The sequence below is a fragment of the Macaca nemestrina genome, chromosome 20 (genome assembly GCF_043159975.1).
Source record: "Macaca nemestrina isolate mMacNem1 chromosome 20, mMacNem.hap1, whole genome shotgun sequence".
In the NCBI taxonomy this organism is placed as follows: Eukaryota; Metazoa; Chordata; class Mammalia; order Primates; family Cercopithecidae; genus Macaca; species Macaca nemestrina.
This window is the reverse complement of record NC_092144.1, coordinates 43,855,755-43,880,015: the sequence shown is the minus strand read 5'-3', so window position 1 is coordinate 43,880,015 and position 24,261 is coordinate 43,855,755. Positions and strand designations below refer to the sequence as shown.

At 45.1% G+C, this 24,261-nt stretch overlaps 1 protein-coding gene across 2 annotated transcripts; it reads right to left on the bottom strand.

Annotated features, from left to right (window-relative positions):
* Positions 1-471: 471 nt before the first annotated feature.
* On the bottom strand, positions 472-23,866 carry LOC105495568 (programmed cell death 2 like). 2 transcript variants are annotated; one of them, XM_011765287.2, is made up of 7 exons: positions 23,712-23,866; positions 23,435-23,601; positions 23,260-23,320; positions 18,277-18,650; positions 13,855-13,965; positions 5,419-5,567; positions 472-645 (listed from the first exon to the last, which is right to left on the bottom strand). In XM_011765287.2, exons 1-7 carry the CDS (start codon positions 23,817-23,819, stop codon positions 500-502), a joined length of 1,116 nt encoding a protein of 371 aa, XP_011763589.2. In that variant the 5' UTR covers positions 23,820-23,866; the 3' UTR covers positions 472-499. The 2 variants fall into 2 exon arrangements, with proteins under 2 accessions (XP_011763589.2, XP_011763590.2); XM_011765288.2 differs by lacking the exon at positions 13,855-13,965.
* Positions 23,867-24,261: the final 395 nt, after the last annotated feature.

Below are 24,261 nucleotides of genomic sequence, written 5' to 3'. Positions count from 1 at the left end.
TGGGATGCGACAGGAGGAGAAGGTGGGAGTGGGTGAGGGCGGGGACCTGGGCTGATGAACATGGGCAGGTCTAAACAGCCAGGGTCACAGAGCAAGAACCTCCAGCAGCTAGAGCAGGTTCAGTGGCTTGATCAGGTGCCAAAAATAGCATAGGGCGCACTGGAGTGCAGGTGTCAGAGGTGTAAACAAGAGGCAGACCACTGCTCTTGGCTCTTTTGCTGCTCTCCCTCCCCACTAGAATGCCCACCAGGATGGCTGTGCTGGCAACACCAGCCCTCTGGACTAGAGAGGAGCTACCTTCCTAGCTGCCACTGTGACAGCTGGCCCTGGACCCTGGAAGGGCAGACCAACCCACAGTCAGGAGGTCCTGGCCCAGCCCCAGCCCAGGCACCAGCACCCAAAGGCAAAAAGCAACTCAGAAAAACAGAGGTTAATAACTTGCAAGTTAAAATAAGGTACATACACACATACTTGAACATAAAAATTGTTTTAATTTATATTAATAAAAGGAAGTGCTCTTAAACAATAATTCATCTGGGTCTTCTTGTATAATACAAAATTCTTCCATGGGGATCTGATGATTTGGGGGCCAGCAACTCTTCTCACATGTGTAAACTAGAATTGTTCCAAATTCCACAGAAAGACCTGAAAAATACAATGTATTCAGGCTTCCAGCAAAAAGAGTTATGAGACTGATGTTACTCAAAGGAGTGATTTTACCTTACAAGCTGAAAAAATAATTAGGTAAAGCAAAAACAGTGCTTACTGCTTTCAGCTATAACAGAATCACAGTCTATCCTATAATAAGTGAATATTGATAAAAAGCAGAATTAATTTAAAGTGGAAGGAAAATGTACTTTAATAATAAACAAAAATTTCAACAAGTGTTCATCACAACTGTCTAGATATCTGATGTTGAAAATCTATATTAAAATATATCAGAGCCTTTGGCTAGGTGTGGTGGCTCACACCTGAGTTCCCTGCATTTTGGGAGGCCAACGGGGAAGGACAGCTGGAGCCCAGCCTAGGCAACATAGTGAGACACCTGTCTCTACAAAAAAAAAAAAAAAAAGTTATAAGAAAAAAAAAAAAAAAATATATATATATATATATATATATATCTCATATAGCCTGGTTGACATAGTGAGACTTTACTAAAAAAAAAAAAAATTCACTGGGTGTAATGGTGCACACCTGTAGTCCCAGCTACTTAGGAGACTAAGGCAGGAGGATCACTTGAGCCCAGGAGATAAAGGCTGCAATGAGCTATGATCGTACCACCATACTCTGGCCTGGGTGACAGAGGGAGACCCTGTCTTTAAAAAATTAATAAATAAAATAAAATAAAAATAAAAGAGAAATATATGGCCGGGCGCGGTGGCTCACGCCTGTAATCCCAGCACTTTGGGAGGCTGAGACGGGCGGATCACGAGGTCAGGAGATCAAGACCATCCTGGCTAACACGGTGAAACCCCGCCTCTACTAAAAAAATACAAAAAACTAGCCAGGCGAGGTGGCGGGCGCCTATAGTCCCAGCTACTCGGGAGGCTGAGGCAGGAGAATGGCGTGAACCCGGGAGGCGGAGCTTGCAGTGAGCTGAGATCCAGCCACTGCACTCCAGCCTGGGCGACAGAGCTAGACTCGGTCTCCAAAAAAAAAAAAAAAAAAAAGAGAAATATATATATCATAGAACACACTACTGCCAAAAAAGGATAAGGATTCAGGAAAAAAAAAAAAGAAAGAAAAAAAAAACCCTAAGAGTTTATAGAAAATTATCAATGAATAAAGCCATAAAAAAAAGCATACCAAGAAAACATAAGCAATAAGAACTCCCGATGATATTAGAACAGAAAAGCAGGAGTCAAAAGGATGACGTAGGCAATGATTTACAGCAGCAAAGGAGAAATACGTTGTTTAAAAATGTATGCATTGGCTGGGCACAGCATATTGGCTTAGGCCTATAATCCCAGCACATTGGGAGGCTGAGGCAGGAGAATTGCTTGAACCTGGGAGGTGGAGGTTGCAGAGAGGAGAGATGGTGCCACTGGGCAATGGAGCAAGAGTCTGTCTCAAAAAACGAAAGAAAAAAAAATGAAAAAACGGCAGAGTTTATTAACTGGTATATGACCTTCTTCTAGGAGAATGTGACTGGTAAGGGGAAATCGCCTCAAGTGAGCATGCCTACAACTCCAGTAAACACACTGCGCATGCGGCCTCTCCCAAGTGCTGGCGGGCCACTATGCCCATCCCAAGGGAAGAAACAAGAGAAGTAACACAAGACCCGGGAAGTACAAAATCCCAAGTCAAAGGTCAAAAATGGACACTTCAATCTCTCAGGTTGCCTGGTTGGCCCCCTCTTCCAACTGTATTTACTTCCTTTCGTTCCTGCTCTAAAACTTTTTAATAAGTTTTCACTCCTGCTCTAAAATTTGCTTTGGTCTCTCCTCTGTCTTATGTGCCTCAGTCAAATTCTTTCTTCTAAGGAGGCAAGAACTGAGGTTGCTACAAACCCCTACAGATTTACCACTGCTAACAGTATTGTGGCAAAAATGTTAGTTACAAAGGGGGGAAAAATCAGACCACCCTCATACCTCTACAAAGCTACATTCCATGCAAAAGACATTTCTATATAAGTGAAAAATCTCAGAGATCAGAATGCCCATAAGCCCTTCCAGAAAAATATATTTCCCAGTGAGACTGAACCACCAGATGACAGGAGGCACCAGGGCAATGGCTGGCAGGGCTTTCACAGTCAGAAGACAACACAGGGGTCTACAAGGTTCTGAAAAGAGAAAGTGGGATTTAAAAATTTTATACATGGGTTGCCCCTCAAATATGAAGCCACATTACCGTGCACAATCTGAAGCAAGGCACTTCTGAGCCCTCCTAAAAGCTATTACTTGAGAAAATCCAGCTAATGAAAAAAGAATCAAAATAAAACAGGAATAAAAAAGCTCATTGTAAGAGTGGTGATGAACACTGAATCCATTTACACATAGAATTAAGGCTATCCAAACAGCTGTGATAATTATGATACTCGCGGTGGCTCATGCCTGTAATCCCAGCACTTTGGGAGGTCAAGGTGGACAGATCACTTGAGGTCAGGAGTTCGAGACCAGCCAAGATGGCGAAACCCCATCTCTATTAAAAATACAAAATTAAGGGCCGGGCGTGGTGGCTCACGCCTGTAATCCCAGCACTTTGGGAGGCCGAGGTGGGTGGATCACAAGGTCAGGAGATCGAGACCATGGTGAAACCCCGTCTCTACTAAAAATAGAAAAAATTAGCCGGGCGCCTGTAGTCCCAGCTACTCGGGAGGCTGAGGCAGGAGAATGGCATGAACCCGGGAGGCGGAGCTTGCAGTGAGCCGAGATTGCGCCACTGCACTCCAGCCTGGGCGACAGAGCGAGACTCCGTCTCAAAAAAAAAAAAAAAAAAAAAAAAAATACAAAATTAGCAGGGTGTGGTGGTGGGCGCCTATAATCCCAGCTACTCGGGAGGCTGAGGCAGGAGAATCGCTTGAACCTGGGAGGCAGAGGTTGCAGTGAGTCGAGACAGTGCCACTGCACTCCAGCCTGGCTGCAGATTGAGGCTCCGTCTCAAAAAGAAAAAAAAAGATACTGGGTCCGGGCGTGGTGTGGTTCATGCCTATAATCCAAGCACTTTGGGATGCCGAGGCAGGTCAGGAGTTTGAGACCAGCCTGGTCAACAACAGTGAAACCTGTTTCTACTAAAAGTACAAAAAATTAGCTGGGTGTGGTGGTGGGCACCTTTAATCCCAGCTCTTCATGAGGCTGAGGCAGGAGAATCACTTGAACCTGGGAGGCAGAGGTTGCAGTGAGCTGAGATTGCGCCACTGCACTCCAACCTGGGCGAAACTCCATCTCAAAAAAAAAAAAAAAAAAAAAAAAAAGATACTGAAATATTTCAAGGTAGGAATAGGGTATGAATTTCCTTATCTACTATGGTAAGGTGCCAGATGCATACTATCTAAAACTGAAACATAGGAAGAATGTAATTTTCTGTTAACAACAGAAGCACCTTTCAGAAACTTGGGCCTCTTGGGTAAAGAACCTATTACCAAAAGTCCAGGCCAGGCGCAGTGGCTCATGCCTGTAATCCCAGCACTTTGGGAGGCCAAGACGGGCAAATCACGAGATCAGGAGATCGAGACCATCCCAGCTAACACGGTGAAACCCTGTCTCTACTAAAAAAAAAAAAAAAAAAAAAAAAAAAAAAATTAGCTGGGCATGGTGGTGGGCACCTGTAGTCCCAGCTCCTAGGGAGGCTAAGGCAGGAGAATGGCGTGAACCCAGTGGGCGGAGCTTGCGGTGAGTGGAGATCGTGCCACTGCACTCCAGCCTGGGCAACAGAGCAAGACTCCGTCTCAAAAAAATTCCAGTAACTGCTTCACTTATACTTAACATTCCTTCTGTTAATTTGTACAAAAATTTATTCTAAGACTTTTAATTACCATGTTAGTGAATTTCCCTATTTTAGGAAAATTATTTTCATCTAGCCATCCATACATTCATCTAACTTGCTGTTTGTCTTTAAGTCAAAAATGATTATTGGAATAATGGTTATTAACATTGATAATAGTTGTAATTTCTGGCCAAGCATGGTTCATGCTTGTAATCACTTTAGGAGGCCAAGGCAGGAGGATCGCTTGAGTCTAGGAGTTCGAGACCAGCCTGGGCAACATGGCGAAACCTTGTCTCTACAAAAAATGCAAATTCCAGCCTGGCCAACACAGTGAAACCCCATCACTACTAAAAATACAAAAACTAGACGGGCATGGTAATCCCAGCTACTGGGGAGGCTGAGGGAGGGGAATTGCTAGACCCTGGGAAGTAGAGGCTGCAGTGAGCCAAGAACGTACCACTGCCCTCCAGCCCAGGCAACAGGAGAGAGACTCCATCTCAAAAAATAAATAAATCAATAAATATATATATATAAAAAAAAGACTGGCTGGATTACAAATTTCTTTTTCTGTTTTTTGAGACAGAGTCTTGCTCTGTCACCAGGCTGGAGTGCATTGGCGCGATCTTGGCTCACTGCAACCTCCACCTCCTGGGTTCAAGTGATTCCCCACCTCAACCTCCCAAGCAGTTGGGACTACAGGCACATGCCACCATGCCCAGCTAATTTTTTATATTATAGTAGAGACAGGGTTTCACCACACTGGCCAAGAAGGCCCCGATCTCCTGACCTCGTGATCCACCCACCTGGGCCTCCCAAAGTGCTGGGATTACAGGCATGAGCCACCACACCTGGCCTAAATTTCTTAAAATAATTTTTTAATTCCCAAATTTTCTATAATTTGCTTATGATATTTTATAAGTAAACAAAAGGTTTTTCATTTATTTAAAAATAATGCCAGAAATCCACAAACTCAAATTAATTTAGGCTTCTCACCTAAATTAGCACTCTTGAGCATGCTGACCAGTGCTGGCATAAGCTGAAACTCAAATATCCTTCGGCCTCCACATTGGCTGCAGGCTGGAAGCTCGGTGACTTCTGATGTAGGGCAGGTCAGAAAGAGTGGCTCTCCACTCCAGGAATACCTAGGACAAGGAAACAAAGAACCCCGAATTAGAGCCACACAAGTCACATTCTAGCATCTAAGGCCATGCTTTGCAACCTTTCTTTGTTTCTTGCAGAAATCCTCCAAAGGCCCAAAAACCTAGCACCATGGCTGTAAAGCATAGCAAGATATCTGGAAATCTTGTCAGTGTTCGATTCAAAGTCTCAAAGGCACTAAAGTCAACGTTCAATTGAATCTAGGTAAAGCTGTGATGAAGTTCAGACCCAGCTCCACTGCAGATTAAATGGAATCAGCCCTCCACACTACTGACCTTACAGAGGAAGGGGCATGCCTTAGAGCATAAGTCCCCAACCCCCAGGCCATGGACCCCCAGGTCATGGACCAGTACTGGTCGGTAGTCTATTAGGAATAGGGCCATGCAGCAGGAGGTGAGCAACAGGCAAGCGAGCATTACCACCTGATCTCCACCTCTTGTCCCTATGAGATTCTCATAGCAGCGCAAACCCTATTGTGAACTGCACATGCGAGGGATCTAGGTTGTGTGCTCCTTATGAGAATCTAATGCCTTATGATCTGAGGTGAACAGTTTCAACCCAAAACCATGCCCCACGTCCCCCACCTCAGTCTGTGAAAAAACTGCCTTTCACAAACCAGTCCCTGGTGCCAAAAAGGTCAGGGACCACTGCCTTAGAGGGAGTAAACATTCACTTCTGTTTTTGGGTTTTGTTTTGTTTTGTTTTTTTTAGATAGAGCCTTTTCCGTTGCCCAGGCTGGAGTGCAGTGGCACAATCACAGCTCACTGCAGCCTTGACCCTCTGGGCTCAAGCAATCCTCTGACCTCAGCTTCCTGAGTAGCTGGGAACAGATGCACATCACCATACCCAGCTAGTTTTTAAAAAAAATTTTGTAGAGACAGGGTCTTGCTATACTGCCCAGGCTGGTCTCAAACTCCTGGCCTCAAGTGATCCTCCCACCTCAGCCTTCCAAAGTGCTATGATTACAAATGTGAGCCACCATATCCAGCTCACTTCAATACTACTGGTCTTCGATATATAATTTCTGGTAATCATTTTAAAAGTTCCTAAACAAGCAAAGAAGCAGGAAAATTTAACCCATAAAGAAAGTCAATGCAAGGAGACCCATGGACAAGATGATAAATTTATCAGACAAAAACTTTAAAATACCAATAAAAAATATATATATATATCAATAATAAATACATAAAAAAAAAAAAAAAAAAACCCTAGTGGAAAAGGTAGACCAGGTGCAGTGGCTCACACCTGTAATTCCAGCACTTTGGGAGGCTGAGGCGGGTGAATCACCTGAGGACAAGAGTTCGAGATCAGCCTGGCCAACATGGTGAAACCCCATCTCTACTAAAACTACAAAAATTAGCCGGGCACAGTGGCAGGTGCCTGTAATCCCAGCTGCAGGGGAGGCTGAGGCTGAGGCTGCAGAATCACTTACACCTGGAAGGCAGAGGTTGCAGTGAGCTGAGATTGCTCCACTGCAATCTAGCCTGGATGACACAGCGAGACTCCTTCTCAAATAATAATAATAATAATAATTATACAAAAATTAGCCAGACATAGTGGTGCACGCCTGTGGTCCCAGCTGCTTTAGACGGTGTGGCAGGAGGATCACTTGAGCTCAGGAGTCTGAGGCTGCAGTGAGCCATGACTGCACCACTGCACTCCAGTCTACGCAACAGAACAAGACCCAATCTCTAAATAAACAAAACAAAAAAACAAACAAAAAAAGCAACATAAAGAGTTAAAAAAAGACAAAAAAGGGAACAAAATAGCAAACTAAAAATACTCAAGTCACCGACAAGCAGGTTCAATAAAAGGAATACAGAAACAAAATCAAAAAACTCCCCACCAAATGCAAAGCCAGGTGTGGTGACAGATGCCTATAACCCTAGCACTTTGGGAGGCTGAGGTGAGGGAATTGCTTGAGTCCAGGAGTTCAAGACCAGCCTAGGCAACATAGTGAGACGCCCATCTCTTTAAAACAAAAAGGAAAGAAAAAAGAAATGGAGGAAGAAACAATAACAGAATAAAATTAACCCAACATGGCAGGGTGCAGTGGCTCATGCCTGTGATCCCAGCATTTTGTGAGGCAGGCGGGTCACCTGAGGTCAAAAGTTTGAGACCAGCCTGGCCAACACAGCAAAACCTGTCTCTACTAAAAATACAAAAAAATTAGCCAGGCATGGTGGTGTGCACCAGTAATCCCAGCTACTCAGGAGGCTGAGGCAGGAGAATTGCTGAACCTGGGAGGCAGAGGTTGCAGTGAGCCAAGATTGTGCCACTGTACTCCAGCCTGGGCAACAGAACAAGACTCTGTCTCAAAATAAATAAATAAATAAATAAATAAATAAATAAATAATCCAACAATACCAATGATTAAAGAGACTGCATATTCCGTGTTAAAAAAAATCATAACTGTTAAGTTGAACTTCATCAAAATTTAAAGCCATCTGTCAGAATCTGTTTGAATGCTAAAAAAATTAAACTGAAAAAGGACTTGTACTCTTGACCATATGAAGAATTCCTACAACTCAGTAACACAAACACAAACAATATGGCAAGAGATTTGAATGACGCTTTATCCAAGATGATATACAGAGATGGAAAACAAGCACTTGAAATGATACTCAACATCATTTGCCATTTGAGGAAATGCAAATTGAAGCCACAATAAAATGCCACTACACACCTTCTTAACTGGCTAAAATTAAAAACTGAACATCCCAAGCATTAGCAAAGATATACAGGGAGTAGAATTCTTAAAAAACAGCTAGTGGGAACAGAAATGGCATAACCACTTTGGAAAATGGTTTGGCCTGTTTCTTAACAAGTTAAACATGCATATACCACATAACACAACCATTCTATTCCTAGGTATCTACCCCCACAAAATCAAAACATGTCTTACAAAGAGATGTAAACAAATGTTCATAGCAGCTTTATTTATAATAGCCAAACACTGGAAATAACCCAAATATCCATCAACTGCTAAATGTATAGTGGCACATCCATACAATGGAATATGACACAGTGGTCAAAAGGAATGAACTATTGATACATGCAATAAGAATGAATCTTGAAGTATGCTAAGTGAATAAAACCAGACCAAAAAAAAAGTATATTCCGTGTGACCTTATACACTTTCACAGGAAATGCACTAAGGTGCGACAGAAAGATGATCAGTGGTTGCCTGGGGATTGGGGGAGCAGCACGGGACAGGGTTGGCAAGAACTTGCGAAGGAGTATGAGGAAACTTCTGGCAGGGAGGAATATGTTTACTGTCTTGACTGTTGTGATTTCAGGGTTGTATACAGATGTCAACTTATCTAAGTGCACACTGTAAAAATATAGGCAGTCTGTTGTATGTCAATTGTACCTCAATAAAGCTGCTGAAAAATAAATGTAAACAGACACACTTCACTATAGAAGATACATAGATGCCAAATGAGCACATGGGAAGATGCTCAACATCATTTGTTATTAGGAAAATGCAAATTCAAACCACAAGGAAATACCACCACCACCTACTAGAATGGCTACAATTTAAAAGATTGACAATATTTTTAAAACCACCACCAGGCTAGGTTTCTCAATGCCAACCATTCCTATACTCCCCGTATTTCAGTATTTGCATATTTAGTTCTTATTTCATTAAGGAAAAATTCCCAATTTTATCTTTGAATATTGTTTCTGATCCATCCATTAGGTTCTCTATTTTGGAGACCAATTCTCCTCATAGTAAATACAATTATGAACCCTTGCTCAAGTCTTTATACCAGTACTTTGATTTTTAGCCAAGTCTATTATGTTCCCTAATTTTTTTTTTTTTTTTTAAGACAGAGCCTCACTCTGTTACCCAGGCTGGAGTGCAGTGGCGCAGTCTCGGTCCGCTGCAAACTCCTCCTCCTGGGTTCAAGCAATTCTCCTGCCTCCGCCTCCTGAGTAGCTGGGACTACAGGCGCCCGCCACCAACCCCAGCTAGTTTTTCTATTTTTAGTAGAGATGGAGTTTCACCATATCGGCCAGGCTGGTCTGGAATTCCTGACCTTGTGATCCGCCTGCCTTGGCCTCCCAAAGTGCTGGGATTACAGGTGTGAGCCACCACGCCCGGCCTATGTTCCTTATATTCTATATGTATTAGATACGTAATGTCATGGGGCTTGGTTTCTTTAGCAATTCAATTTCCGATTCATACATAGTTACTTTATTTTCTCACCTTTGAGCTCTTGTTTTATGGAATCTATTGTCTTATGAAGTTCTTATACATTTTGAAGCATCTGCTGGGACTGATGTGCTCCTTGGATTGTATTTTATTTTATTTTTTGAGACAGAGTCTCACTCTGTCACCCAGGCTGGAGTGCAGTGGCACGATCTCAGCTCACTGCAACCTCTGCCTCCCAGGTTCAAGCGATTCTCCTGCCTTAGCCTCCTGAGTAACTGGGACTATAGGCGCCCACCACCATGCCCAGCTACTTTTTGTATTTTTAGTAGAGACAGGGTTTCACCAGGTTGGCTAGAATGGTCTCGATCTACTGACCTCATGATCCACCCGCCTTGGCCTCCCAAAGTGTTGGGATTACCAGTGTGAGCCACCGAGCCCAGCTGGATATTTTCTAGCAGACTTGGTTCTTGAGCTTTTTGTATGTGCTCTTCATTTCCTTAACTATTCTTGCCACAGTATGATTACCTGGGTGGCATGCTATTTTTCATCTAGCTCACGCCTAAAAGGTGCAACTCAGTTTAGACCATCTATTTGCTCTGAAATGTCTGCAGAGGTTCTCATTGATTTCCTGTCCATCTCATATGAGGCCTGTTTTCCCCTCTGGAGGAGTACTGCCCATTTCCTCTGCATTTCTGTAGGTAGTAAAAGAGGGAACTGGGGCGAGGAGATAGTTCTTCTGGGACTAGATGCAATCTTTATTAGAATACCTGGGCTTTGTTTTTTCCTCTGAGACAGTGTAAAATACTGTATGTTGAGAAAGATCCCACTCCAGTGGAGGTGAAATTGCCCTTAACTTTCCAATCATTGCTCTGACTCATCATGGAACAAAGGAATGTTGCTTCTGAGAGGCAATCCCCAATTCCTACACCACCTCCCCACCACACCCAGTTCTTCAGCCAACATGGTGGAGGAGGTCCACCATCCTCCACATTAGGACATGCAAACTCTCCTCCTGTGTGCTTCCTTCCAGACATTATTAACTGAAAATTCTTAGGTCAGGTGCGATGGCTCATGCCTGTCATCCCAGCACTTTGGGAGGCTGAGGTGGGTGGATCACCAGAGGTCAGGAGTTCGAGACCATACTGGCCAACACGGTGAACTCTCATCTCTACTAAAAATACAAAAATTAGGCCGGGCGCGGTGGCTCACGCCTGTAATCCCAGCACTTTGGGAGGCCGAGGCGGGCGGATCACAAGGTCAGGAGATCGAGACCACGGTGAAACCCCGTCTCTACTAAAAATACAAAAAATTAGCCGGGCGCGGTTGTGGGCGCCTGTAGTCCCAGCTACTCGGGAGGCTGAGGCAGGAGAATGGCGTGAACCCGGGAGGCGGAGCTTGCAGTGAGCCAAGATCGCGCCACTGCACTCCAGCCTGGGCGACAGAGCGAGACTCCGTCTCAAAAAAAAAAAAAAAAAAAAAAAAAAAAAAAAAAATTAGCCAGGCATGGTGGCACATGCCTGTCGTCCCAGCTATTCAAGAGGCTGAGACAGCAGAACTGCTTGAACCCAGAAGATGGAGGTTGCAGTGAGCTGAGATCATACCACTGCACTCCAGCCTGGGGGACAGAGACAGACTCCGTTTCCAAAAAAAGAAAATTCTTTGTGGACTCATCAGTATATTTTAGGCAGGTGAGAGAAAAGGCCTGTGGGATTAGAACTTGCACTTAACCATGCCAGAAATTTCTGTACCTTTCTCTGCAAAGACTAAATTAGTTACATAAGTGAATAAATATATGTGAAACACTCAAGAACTCTATTAGACATTTACTGATATTATATCCTGGGTTATCACTTTGAGTTTTATAGTACTAAGCCCTTTTCCTTTTTTCAATGCTGATAAAACGGAACTTCTTTTTTAATATTTACTGTTTTATTTGGGCTAATTTTTAGCTTTTAGATTCACTGTCGTACGTATCGGAGAAAAAGGCCATTTGAGCTAATTCTGCCCACTTTGTCTGGACCTGTTTTTACTATTTTTATAAACTATACCTGCTATTTTTATAAACTATACCTGCTGGGTATGTCATTTCCTCTAGGCCTTCCTGATAGCCTACCTAAAATAGCTCTATTTTTTCCTCATTTATCACTTATGGAAATCACACAGGTTTTTTTTTTTGAGACGGAGTCTCCCTCTGTTGCCCAGGCTGGAGTGCAGTGGCGCAATCTCAGCTCACTGCAAGCTCCGCCTCCTGGGGTCACGCCATTCTCCTGCCTCAGCCTCCTGAGTAGCTGGGACTACAGGCGCCCGCCACTGCGCCCGGCTAATTTTTTTTTGTATTTAGTAGAGACGGGGTTTCAGCATGTTAGCCAGGATGGTCTCGATCTCCTGACCGCATGATCCACCCTCCTCGGCCTCCCAAGGTGCTGGGATTACAGGCGTAAGCCACCACACCCGGCCCATACAGGTTTGTTTTTAATCTCCCATTCTAGAAAATAAAATATATGGACCAGGGGCAGGACGCAGTGGCTCAAACCTGTAATCCCAGCACTTTGGAAGGCTGAGGAGGGCAGATCATTTGAAGTCAGGAGTTCAATACCAGTCTGACCAACATGGTGAAATTCTGTCTCTACTAAAAATACAAAAAGTAGTCGGGTGTGGTGGCTGTAATCCTATACTCAGGAGGCTGATGCAGGAGACTCTTTTAAACCCAGGAGGCAGAGGTTGCAGTGAGCCAGGATCACGCCACTGCACTCCAGCCTAGGTGGCAGAGCGAGACTCTGTCCCAGAAAAATAAAAAAAAAATTAAAAAATAAAAATAAATATATGAGCCAGGGGTTGTGGCTGACGCCGGTAATCCCAGCACTTTGGAAGGCCGTGGCAGGAGGATCACTTGAGGCCAGGAGTTTGAGAGCACACTGAGCAACATGATCAGATCCCATCTCTACAAAATACATTTTTTTAAAAATTAGCCACACATGGTGGCACACACCTGTAGTTCTAGATACTTAGGAGGATCGCTTGAGCCCAAGAGGTAACGGTTACAGTAAGCAATGATCACGCCACTGCACTCCAGGGTGGGCAACAGACCGAGACCCTCTCTCTAAAAAAAAAAAAAAAATTAATAATAATAATAGTCCAGGCACAGGGGCTCATGCCTGTAATCCTAGAACAAACTCTGAGAGGCCAAAGCAGATGGATGGCTTGAGCTCAGAAGTTTGGAACCAGCCTGGCCAACATGGTGAAATACCATTTCTAAAAAAATATACAAAAATTAGCTGGGCGTGGTAGCATGTGCCTGTAGTCCCAGCTACTTGGGAGGCTGAGGTGGGAAGGTCACTTGAGCCCGGGAGGGTGCACTGAGCTATAATTGATCACACCACTGCACTCAAGCCTGAGTAACAGAGCAAGACCCTGTCAAAAAACAACAACAAAAAAATTAAAGCCAGGCGTGGTGGCTCACACTTGTATCTCAGAACTTTGGGAGGCCAAGGCGGGCAGAATACATGAGGCCAGCAGTTCGAGACCAGTCTGGCCAACATGGTGAAACCCCGTCTCTACTAAAATACAAAAAAAAAAAAAAAAATTAGCCGGGCATGGTTGCGGGCACCTGTAATCCCAGCTACTCAGGAGGCTGAGGCAGGAGAATTGCTTAAACCCGAGAGGTGGAGGTTGCAGTGAGCCAAGATCACGCCACTACACTCCAGCGTGGGCGACAGAGCGTGACTCCCTCTCAAAGAAAAAAAAAATTAAATTAATAATAATAATAAAGGCTATGAGAACATGGACTTCGTCTGTGCCATTTCCTGCTATGCCATTTCCTGCTATATCTGCAGCACCTACAAATAGCAGCACCTGGCATGCAGAATAGACTCCCTAAGTATTTGTTAGACAAATGAGTGCACTTTACCTTACTGAATCCTTCTACACAACTGAATCCTCCTACACATCCTATAACGTAGGTATATGGTCCTATAAAGCAGGTATTAGGTTCTCTCTTGATTTGGGGAATACTGTAGGTTTTGCTTTTCTCATATTTTCCTGTGTTTTCCAAACTAACATGTATTACCTTTATAATCAAGGAAAACAATAAAATGAACTGTGCCTTTTTTTACCTCAAAATCTGCTCCTGACAAGCAGCAATTCGCTTCATGAATTTATAAAACGTCTGATCTCCACTTTTAATTACGGTTTTCTCGTATTTTTCATCACCATCATTAGAAAGGCTAAAAACAGAAGCAGAAAACACTTGTGAATGTCTATATCCAGAAAATTACAGCATTTGCAAGAGGAAACAAGATAATTTTCTTTTAAAAAAATTTATCAGGCCAGGTGTGGTGGCTAACGCCTGTAATCCCAGCAGTTTGGGAGGCCAAGGCAGGCAGATCACAAGGTCAGGAGATCGAGACCATCCTGGCCAACATGGTGGAACCCCATCTCTACTAAAAAACACAAAAAATTGGCTGGATGTGGTGGCGCACGCCTGTAGTCCCAGCTACTCAGGAGGCTGAGGCAGAGGAAATCGCTTGAACCCAGAAAGTGGAGGTTGCAGTGATCCGAGATCACAACACTGCACTCCAGCCTGGTGACAGAGTGAGATTCCGTATCAAAAAAAAAAAAAAAAGTCATGCCTGTAATCCCAGCACTTTGGGAGGCTGAGGTGAGCGGATTACCTGAGGTCAGGAGTTCGAAACCAGCCTGGCCAACATCTTGAAACCCCATCTCTGATAAAAATACAAAAAATTAGCCGGGCGTGGTTGCGGGCGCCTGTGATCCCAGCTACTTGGGAGGCTGAGGCAGGAGAATCACTTGAACTCGGGAGGTGGAGGTTGCAGTGAGTCAAGATCGCACCATTGCACTCCAGCCTGGGCAACAAGAGTGAACCTCTGTCTCAAAAAAAAATTTTTTTTAATTTATCAGGTCAGCGCAGTGGGCTCACGCTTGTAATCCCAGCACTTTGGGAGCCCAAGACAGGGGGATCACTTGAGCTCAGGAGTTCAAAACCATCCTGGGCAACCTGGCAGAACCTCGTCTCTACAAAAAAATACAAAAATTAGCTGGGCATGGTGGTGTGCACCTGTGGTCCCAGCTATTCCAGAGGCGAGGCTGTGGTGAGCCGTGAGCACACCATTGCACTACAGCCTGGGTAACAGTGTGAGGCCCTGTCTCAAAAAGAAAAAGAAAAAAAAAACTGTCAAAGTAAAAAACTGTAAAACTGTCAAGTAATTTTTTTTTTTTTTTTTTGAGAGGGAGTCTCCCTGTGTCACCCAGGCTGAGTGCAATGGTGCAATCTTGGCTCACTGCAACCTCCACCTCTTGGGTTCAAGCGATTCTCCTGCCTCAGACTCCCGAGTAGCTGGGATTACAAGTGTGCGCCAACACACGTCCGGCTAATTTTTGTATTTTTAGTAAAGACAAGGTTTCGCCATGTTGGCCAGGCTGGTCTCCAACTCCTGACCTCAAGTGATCCGTCTCGGCCTCCCAAAGTGCTGGGATTATAGGCGTGAGCCACCGCACTCAGTCAAAAACTGTCAAGTAAATATTTTTGATATTTAAATTGTGTACATGTAGCTCTATAGTCCCCTGCCTCACCCTTCTCCCAAGCTATTTTCAACTCTTGGGTAATTACTTACAATTTAAAAAATCGCAGGGCACAGTGGCTCACACCTGTAATCTCAACACTTTGGAAGGCCAAGGAGGGTGGATCACAAGGTCAAAAGATCGAGACCACCCTGGCCATATATATATATATATATATATATATATTTTTTTTTTTTTTTCGGCTGGGTGCAGTGGCTCAGGCCTGCGATCCCAGCACTTTGGGAGGCCAAGGAGAATGGGTCACTTGAGGTTAGGAGTTTGAGACCAGCCTGGCCAACATGGTAAAGCCCCATCTCTACTAAAAATATAAAAATTAGCTGAGTATGGTGGTGGGTACCTGTAATCCCAGCTATTTGGGAGGCTGAGGCAGGAGGATCACTTGAACCTGGGAGCTGGAGGTTGCAGTGAGCCGTTATCACGCCACTGTACTCCAGCCTGGGCAACAAAGTGAGACTCTGTCTCAAAAAATAAAAAATAAAAATTGCCTGGGCGCGGTGGCTCACGCCTGTAATCTCAGCATTTTGGGAGGCTGAGGCGGGTGGATCACGAGGTCAGGAGAGCAAGACCATCCTGGCTAACACGGTGAAACTCCGTCTCTACCAAAACTACAAAAAATTAGCCAGGCACGGTGGCGAGTGCCTGTAGTCCGAGCTACTCAGGAGGCTGAGGCAGGAGAATGGCGTGAACCCAGGAGGCAGAGCTTGCAATGAGCTGAGATCGCACCACTGCACTCCAGCCTGGGCGATAGAGCGAGACTCCATCTCAAAAAAAAAAAAAAAAAAAAAAAATTTTTTTTAAATTAGCTGAGTTTGGTGGCACACACCTGTGGTCCCAGCTACGGGGGAAGCTGAGGCCAGAGGATCCCTTGAGGCCAGGAGTTTGAGGCTACAGTAAGCCATGAGCAGGCTGGGCGCGGTGGCTAACACCTGTAATCCCCGGCACGTTGGGAGGTCGAGGTGGGTGGATCACTTGGGGCCAGAACTTCAAGAAAAGCCTGGGCAATATGGCAAAAGTCCATCTCTACTAAAAAGAAAATACAAAAATTAGCTGGGTGAAGTGGCACACGCCTGTGGTTCCAGCTACTCGAGAGGCTGAGGCATGAGAATTGCTTAAGCCTGCAAGGCAGAGGTTGCAGTGAGCCAAGAACGTGCTACTGCACTCCAGCCTGGACAACAGAGCAAGACTGTCTCAAAAAAAAAAAAAAAAAAGCCATGACCACACCACACCACTGCAGTTCAGCCTGGGAAACAAGGCAAGTTTCCATCTCTAAAAAAAAAAAAAAAAAGACAAATACTCTAGAAGAAACCCACCAAAAATAAGCAAATACATAAAAACTTAAGAAATTAAAAAATAAAAAATCTTGCCAGGTGCAGTGGCTCACACCTGTAATCTCAGCACTTTGGGAGGCCGAGGCAGGCAGATCACATCATCAAGAGATTGAGACCATCCTGGCCAACATGATGAAACCCTGTCTCTACTAATAATACAAAAATTAGCTGGGTGTGGTGGCGCACACCTGTAGTCTCAAATACTTGGGAGGCTGAGGGAGGAAAATTGCTGGAACCCGGGAGATGGAGGTTGGAGTGAGCCAGGATTGCACCACTGCACTCCAGCCTGGCAACAGAGTGAGAGTCCATCTCACAAAAAATAAATAAATAAATAAATAAATAAATAATTAATTAATTAAAAGTCCTTATAACCATCAGTTCTATTAAGCGTTATTTTCAAACACCAACATGTCTTCATGCACTCCCCTTCATCATTATTCTGAAAAAGCCTACAAATGAAACAGTTCTGGTAAAGAACCAGGCCATTTCTCCAAACATTCTATTGTAATTTTTTTATTCTAATAGTAACAAATGCTGGGTGCAGTGGCTAAAAAAAATTTTTAGTCCAGGCGCAATGGCTCACACCTGTAATCCCAGCACTTTGGGAGGCTAAGGTGGGTGGATCACCTAAGTTCAGGAGTTCGAGACCAGTCTGACCAACATAGTGAAACCCCATCTCTACTAAAAATACAAAAATTAGCTGGACATGGTGGCACATGGCTGTAATCCCAGCTACTCAGGAGGCTGAGGTAGGAGAATCACTTAAACCCGAGAGGCAGAGGTTGCAGTGAGCCGAGATCATGCCATTGTACTCTAGCCTGGGCAACAACAGTGAAACTCCAAAAAAAAAAAATTTTAATTGGTCAGACATGGTGGCGTGCACCCGTACTCCCAGCTACTTGGCCTAAGGTAGATTGCCTGAGCCCAGGAGTTCAAGGCTGCGTGAGCTGTGATCACAGCAATTAACTCCAGCTTGGGTGACAGAGTGAGACCCTGTCTCTCTCAATCAATCAATAAGCAAAAATGATCATTCTTACTTCTTTAGAGAGCTTTGGTTTATAAAGCCTTTCAAGATCTACTCTCTCGTTTGACTCTCAAAATCATGTGATGAAACAGAGAACAGAGATAGCACTATCACTCTCACTTTACAGAATTCAGGATCTGAAAGCATCTCCGAGGTCCTGGGCCAGTTCTGGAGCCACAGCCAAGAGTCAATAAACAAATGGCATTTTTCTTTTCCTTTTTCCATTTTTTCACCCCAATCTTATTATCCCGGATCAAATGGCAGTTTTCTAACTTGCCTGGCTCTGCTATAAAGACATATTAGAAATATAAAAGAAAGTTAGAGTCAGTGAACGCATCTTCTATAAATACTTGCCATCTCTAACTTCTGTTTGTTCATCTTTGTTCACTGTCTTAACGGGAGTTATAAATAGAGCAGGGTTTTCAAGCTAACTCAAGTTGGCTAATAAGGAAGTAAAGTGAAAAGGTCCTACATACAAGTTCTGCCTGAAAGTTTCCCCAGGTCCTGTGGTGAAACTGAAGGGTAACTCCTGTGGCTGCTTCCCAATCCAGTCACCTGTCAACCTCAGGAGCACACATCCTCACCTTCGGGAAAGCAACTGATCCATGGCAATGCCTTCTCTCTGCTGATAGTCCCTCAGAAGGCTGTGGGCATGATCCAGGTTGACAAAGTCTATGTATTCATCCTCGTCTGCAACACAGATGTAGTAGGGCAGGAATAGCGGCAGCCCAGGAGACAAGGCGGTCTGCTCCCCAGGAGGCACAGGATGGGCAGCACCCAGGACAGCATCCTGCAGGCGGAGGTCTTGGAGCCGAGCAGTCCAGTCTACGTCTTTGGCACTGCTGGCATCATTCCCAAAATCCAAGGTAAGCTGTGGTGAAGGCGCCTCCTCAGTGTCACTTCCCCAGTCATCAGCACCTTCACACCAGTCCTCAGGTGCAAGGCTGTTTTCCTGTGTCTGGAAAAATATTCAGTGAATGAGGTCCGAGCACATTTGGGAGGTTTATTCCATTACATCGGTTCCAGCCACCCATCCCTGTGCCTTCCAGAGGGAGCCTTCACACCAGCCCCTTCCCCTCTGGCACACTCCAATCAAACTTTCTAGACTTTATGTACTCAAAAGTATGTTGAAGGAAACTTAAAATATTTGTCTTTCCTTTTCAGGGTGTGGGGAAAAGAGAGATCAGCTTGTTACTGTGTCTATATAGAAGGAAGCAGACATAAGAGACTCCATTTTGTTCTGTATTTGAGATGCTGTTAATCAGTGACTCTACCCCCAACCTTGTCCTTGCAAGAGACATGTGCTGTGGTGACTCAAGGTTTAAAGGATTTTAGACTGTGCAGGATGTGCTTTGTTAAACAAGTGCCTGAAGGCAGCTTGCTGGTTAAAAGTCATCACCATTCTCTTAATCTAAAGTAAGAGAAAAGCATGTGTCTCCTCCCCGTCCCTGGGCAATGGAACATCTCGGTGTAAAACCCGATTGCATACTCTGTTTACTGAGATAGGAGAAAACCGCCTTCCGGCAAAAAGTGGGACTTGCTGGCGCAATGCTGCTAAAAAGTGTGTGGAGATGTTTGCATATGCATATCAAAGCATAGCATTTTTCTTTAAACTTATTCATGTCACAGGGATCTTTGTTCATATGTCTTACTGCTGATTTTCTCCCTACAATGATCTATTTGTCCTGCCACTCCCTTATCTTTAAGAATGGTAAAGATAATTATCAATAAATACTAAAGGAACTCAGAGACCAGTGCTGCCATGGGTCCTCTGTATGCTGAGCGCTGGTCCCCTGGGCCCTCTTTTTCTTTCTCTATACTTTGTCTCTGTGTCTCATTTCTTTTTTCAAGTCTCTCTTTGCACCTAACGAGAAACGCCCACACGTGTGGAGGGGCAGGCCACCCCTTCATGGGGCGAGTGTGACAGATATAGTACATGGTTTATTCAACCATCTGTTCCAATATCTTTCTGTTGTGCTTCATGTATTGCAAGAACAGAAAAGAAAGAACTACATTTCCCAGACTCCTTAGCACCTAGGGTTTCAGACTCCTTAGCACCTAGGGTTTCAGATATGATTAGGTGTCTGCTAATCAGGTCTACTAGAGAGAGACATGAACTTGAGACAGAGTGAAGTAGAAAGACAGACCACGTAGCAAAAGGCAGTCAGAGTGTAGACATACACAGAACAAGGTTTTAGAGCCAACAGTTCTGTGGTGAAGACAGCATCTAGTTCACCAGATCACACTTAAGCTTCCTGACAGCAGGAGAGGTGGCATAGCAGCTCCTTCAGGGACAGTTCTCAGGTGTGATTCTGGAGGGCATTCCTGGAGCCTCCTCCTTCAGCCTATCCACTTACTAAAAACCTGACTCCTGTGCTAAGTCTGTCTCAGCTTAAAAGCCAGGCGTGGTTGCACATGCCTGCAATCCCAGCTACTCGGGAGGCTGAGGCAGGAGAACAGCTTGAATCCAGGAGGCAGAGTTTTCAGTGAGGTGAGATCACGCCACTGCACTACAGCCTGGGAGACAGAGTGAGACTTGGTCTCAAAAACAAAAACAAACAAACAAACAGTACTTTTCTAATTATCTGCACTTGAACACTGACAAATATAGGCACTGTCTTCAACATTTTATTCGAGTACTGCTAGTACTATGCCTAGCAAACATCAAGAACTGGGTGCAGGCCGGGCCCAGTGTCTCATGCCTGTAATTCTAGCATTTTGGGAGGCTGAGGTGGGTGGACTGTTTGAGTCCAGGAGTTCAAGACCAGCCTGGGCAACATGACAAAACCCCATCTCTACAAAAAATAAAAAAGTTAGCTGGACATGGTGGCAAGTGCCTGTAATCCCATCTACTCAGGAGGCTGAGGTGGGAGAATGGCTTGAGCCCAAGAGGCAAAGATCATGCTACTGCACTCCAGCCTGGGTGACCAGAATGAAACCCCATCTCAAAAAAAAAAAAAAAAAAGAAAAGAAAAGAAAAAAGAACTGTGTATATATAAAGACACATTTACAGTCAAAGGAGGCTAAATTTTGTTCTGCAGCTACCAACTTGCCTGCCTTTTCAATAAATTCAGATTTCATCTTATGAAATGTGTTAAAACATATATATACCTCATAACGTATATTTACTATAAAGACATATATGTTATCACATACAACCACATATATGTACATCCCCATATATATTCCCAAACAGGAAAATCAGTAAACTGTGTCTCAAGACCTTCAGTGTAAGTTTGAAAAAACTACTATATACACAATGGAATATTCTTCACCCTTTAAAAAAAAAAAAAGGAAGTTCTGTCGTTTGTGACAACATGGATAGAACTGGAGAACATTTTGCTAAGTGAAATAAGCCAGACACAAAGACAAATGCTGCATGTATTCACTTACATGTGGAATCTAAAACAATTAACCTCAAAGTAGAGTAGAATGGTGGTTAAAGAAATGTGGAGTGGCCGGGTGTGGTGGCTCACGCCTGTAATCCCAGCCCTTAGGAGGCCGAGGCAGGCGGATCACGAGGTAAAGAGATCGACCATCCTGGCTACATGGTGAAACCCTGTCTCTACTAAAAATACAAAAATTAGCTGGGTGTGGTAGTGTGTGCCTGTAGTCCCAGATACTCAGGAGGCTGAGGCAGGAGAATCACTTGAACCCGGGAGGCTGAGGCTGCAGTGAGCCGAGATCATGCCATTGCACTCCGGCCTGGCGAAAGAGCAAAACTCCATCTCAAAAAAAAAAAAAAAAAAAAAATCTGGAGTGAGCGGGGCATGGTGGCTCATGCCTTTAATCTCAGCACTTTGGGAGGCCGACGAAGGTGGGTCACCTGAGGTCAGGAGTTCGAAACCAGCCTGGCCAACATGGTGAAACCCCGTCTCTACTAAAAATACAAAAATTAGCTAGGTGTGGTGGTAAGCGCCTGTAATCCCAGCTACTTGGGAGGCTGAGGCAGGAGAATCCCTTGAATCCAAGAGATGGAGGTTGCAGTGAGCCGAGATTGTGCCATTGCACTCCAGCCTGGGCAACAAGAGTGAAACTTGGTCTCAAAAAAAAAAAAAAGAAAGAAACCTAGAGTGGAAAGAATAAGGAGATGATGGTCAAAGAATACAAAACCTCAGTTATTCAGGAGGAATGTGGGTTTTTTTAAGTTCTACTGCACAGCTTGAATGTAGTTAATAATACAGTATTGTGACTGGGCATGGGAGTTCAAGGCTGTAATCCCAGCACTTTGGGAGGCCGAGGCGGGTAGATGACGAGGTCAGGAGATGGAGACCATCCTGACTTACATGGTGAAACCCTGTCTCTACTAAAAATTCAAAAAAAAAAAAAAAAAAAAAAAAAACAATTAGCTGGCCGTGGTGGCGGACGCCCATAATCCCAGCTACTTGGGAGGCTGAGGCAGGAGAATTGCTTGAAACCCAGGAGATGGAGCTTGCAGTGAGCAGAGATGGCACCACTGCACTCCAGCCTGGGCAACAGAGCAAGACTCCATCTCAAAAAAAATAAAAATATTTTGTATTTCCAAATTGCTAAAGGAAATTTCAAATGTTCTCACAAGACGTTAAGTATCTGAGGTGATGAATGCATTAACTGGCTTCATTTAATTATTCCACATAATATTCATGAATCATAACCATCACTTTATACCTCATAAATTTATACATTATTATAAACTATCAATTTACAGTTAAAAAAAAATGTTGAAGACATCCAGGAGGAAGTCTCCATCTCGCTCTCTTTTTTTTGGGAGGGGAGAGGGTCTGGCTTTGCCACCCAGGCTGAAGTGCAGTGGCACAAGTGTAGGTCACTGCAGCCTCAACCTCCTGGACTCAAGCAATCCTCCCACCTCAGCCGCCTGAGCAGCTGGCACTACAGTTGCGCGGCCATCATGCCCGGTTAATTTTTTTTACTTTTTATAGAGAGGACGTTTTGCTATGTTGCCCAGACTGCTCTCCCAACATCTTTTTTTTTTATACGGAGTCTGTTATTCAGGCTGGATTGCAGTGGCATGATCTCAGCTCACTGCAATCTCCACCTCCCGGGTTCAAGCGATTCTCCTGCCTCAACCTCCCTTGTAGCTGGGATTACAGGTGCCTGCCACGATGCCCGGCTAATTTTTTGTTTTTGTTTTTAAAAGAGACGGGGTTTCATCATGTTGGCCAGGCTGGTCTCGAACTTCTGACCTCTGATGGTCCGCCCGCCTTGGCCTCCCAAAGTGCTGGGATTACAGGCGTGAGCCACTGCGCCCGGCCTGGTCTCCAACTTCTGAGCTCAAGCAATCCTCCCACCTCAGCCTCTCAAACAATGGTGGGATCACAGGCGTAAGTCACCATGCGGGGCCGCCATCTCCTTTTAACAAAGGAGTTAGAAAATAAAAATAAAGTAAAATAGAAGAAAAAAAAACCCTCACAAAACCTCAAGAAAATAGCATTCTATGGTTCTGCAGAAAAGCAAAAAACACTCCAATGTACTTCAAAGAACACGGCTTTAAAGTCTGTCCCAAACTATACTCTGGATAACATCCTCAAATGACAGAAAAAAAATAACATGCCAACCACAACCTTTACCTGAGCGTCCTGCGCCTCTCTCTCTGGAACCTGCAGGCACTGGGAGCGGAACACCTTCCAGCTTCGGGGTGAAGACAAAGGGCCGTGAGGGCTACACCCCTACTCCAGCCCGACGGCCCGCCCCAGCCCGCTGGAAAGGACACCCCAGGAGCAGCTCTGGGACTTCCCCGCCTACCTGCGCGCACCGCCGGTGCTGCAGCCGGGGCAGGCGCACGCGAACACGTGCAGCAGACGGTGAAACGGAGAGCCTTCCAGCGGGCAGTACACCTGCACGATCAGGGCGAGCGGCTGCCCGCAGCGCTGACACACGGGCCTGGGCGCAGCCACGGTGGGCAGAGCGTCCTGAGGGGACAGAGGAGGCGCTCAGACTCCAACTCTCCCCGGGACCTTGCCCACTCCCTCCGCACCCTTCGCCACCACCCATCGACCCCAGCTCCGGCACCCGCCCTCACCGGAATGCCGCCCAGCTTGCTAGCAGTCCAGGCGTCCGGCCCTGTGGGGCTGCCGTGCACCGGCGCATCTCGAAGTCCCAGCAGCACCGGCTTCAGAACGGCCGCCATGGCTGCCTGGCGACCAGGTGAAAACGCGAACTACGGCAGCCGAGCGGGCGCGCGTGTGCGCGCACGCGCAACGCATACACTGACATGATAGCCCCGCCCCCTTACTAGGATCCGATGCGGAGGCGTGGCTTTCAGGCGCGTGCACTCAGGTCCAAGAGCCGCAGAGGCGCTGCTGGCATTTTGTGCCCCTTAATACGCTGTAATAGGAAGTACACACCATCTACTAGGAAGTAGTTTTGCCAAAAAGCTAACTTTTTTTTTTCCTTTTTTTGTTGAGACGAGCACTTGCTATATTGCCCACACTGATCTTGAACTCCTGGCTCCTGGGTTCAAGTGATCCTTCCGCCTCTGCCTCCCAAAGTGTTGTGATGACAGGTGTGAGCCACTGGGCCCAGGCTCCAAAAAGCCTTCCCGGGAAATAAAAATTTTAGGTGGGATAATG

Bases quoted from the DNA above. Each gene is read 5' to 3' on its own strand.
- LOC105495568 (XM_011765287.2), bottom strand. From the start codon at position 23,819: ATGGCGGCCGTTCTGAAGCCGGTGCTGCTGGGACTTCGAGATGCGCCG. The intron at 23,602-23,711 runs GTGAGGGCGGGT...CTGTCCCCTCAG, and splicing joins GCAAGCTGGGCGGCATTCCG to GACGCTCTGCCCACCGTGGC. The intron at 23,321-23,434 runs GTAGGCGGGGAA...TTCACCCCGAAG, and splicing joins AGCACCGGCGGTGCGCGCAG to CTGGAAGGTGTTCCGCTCCC.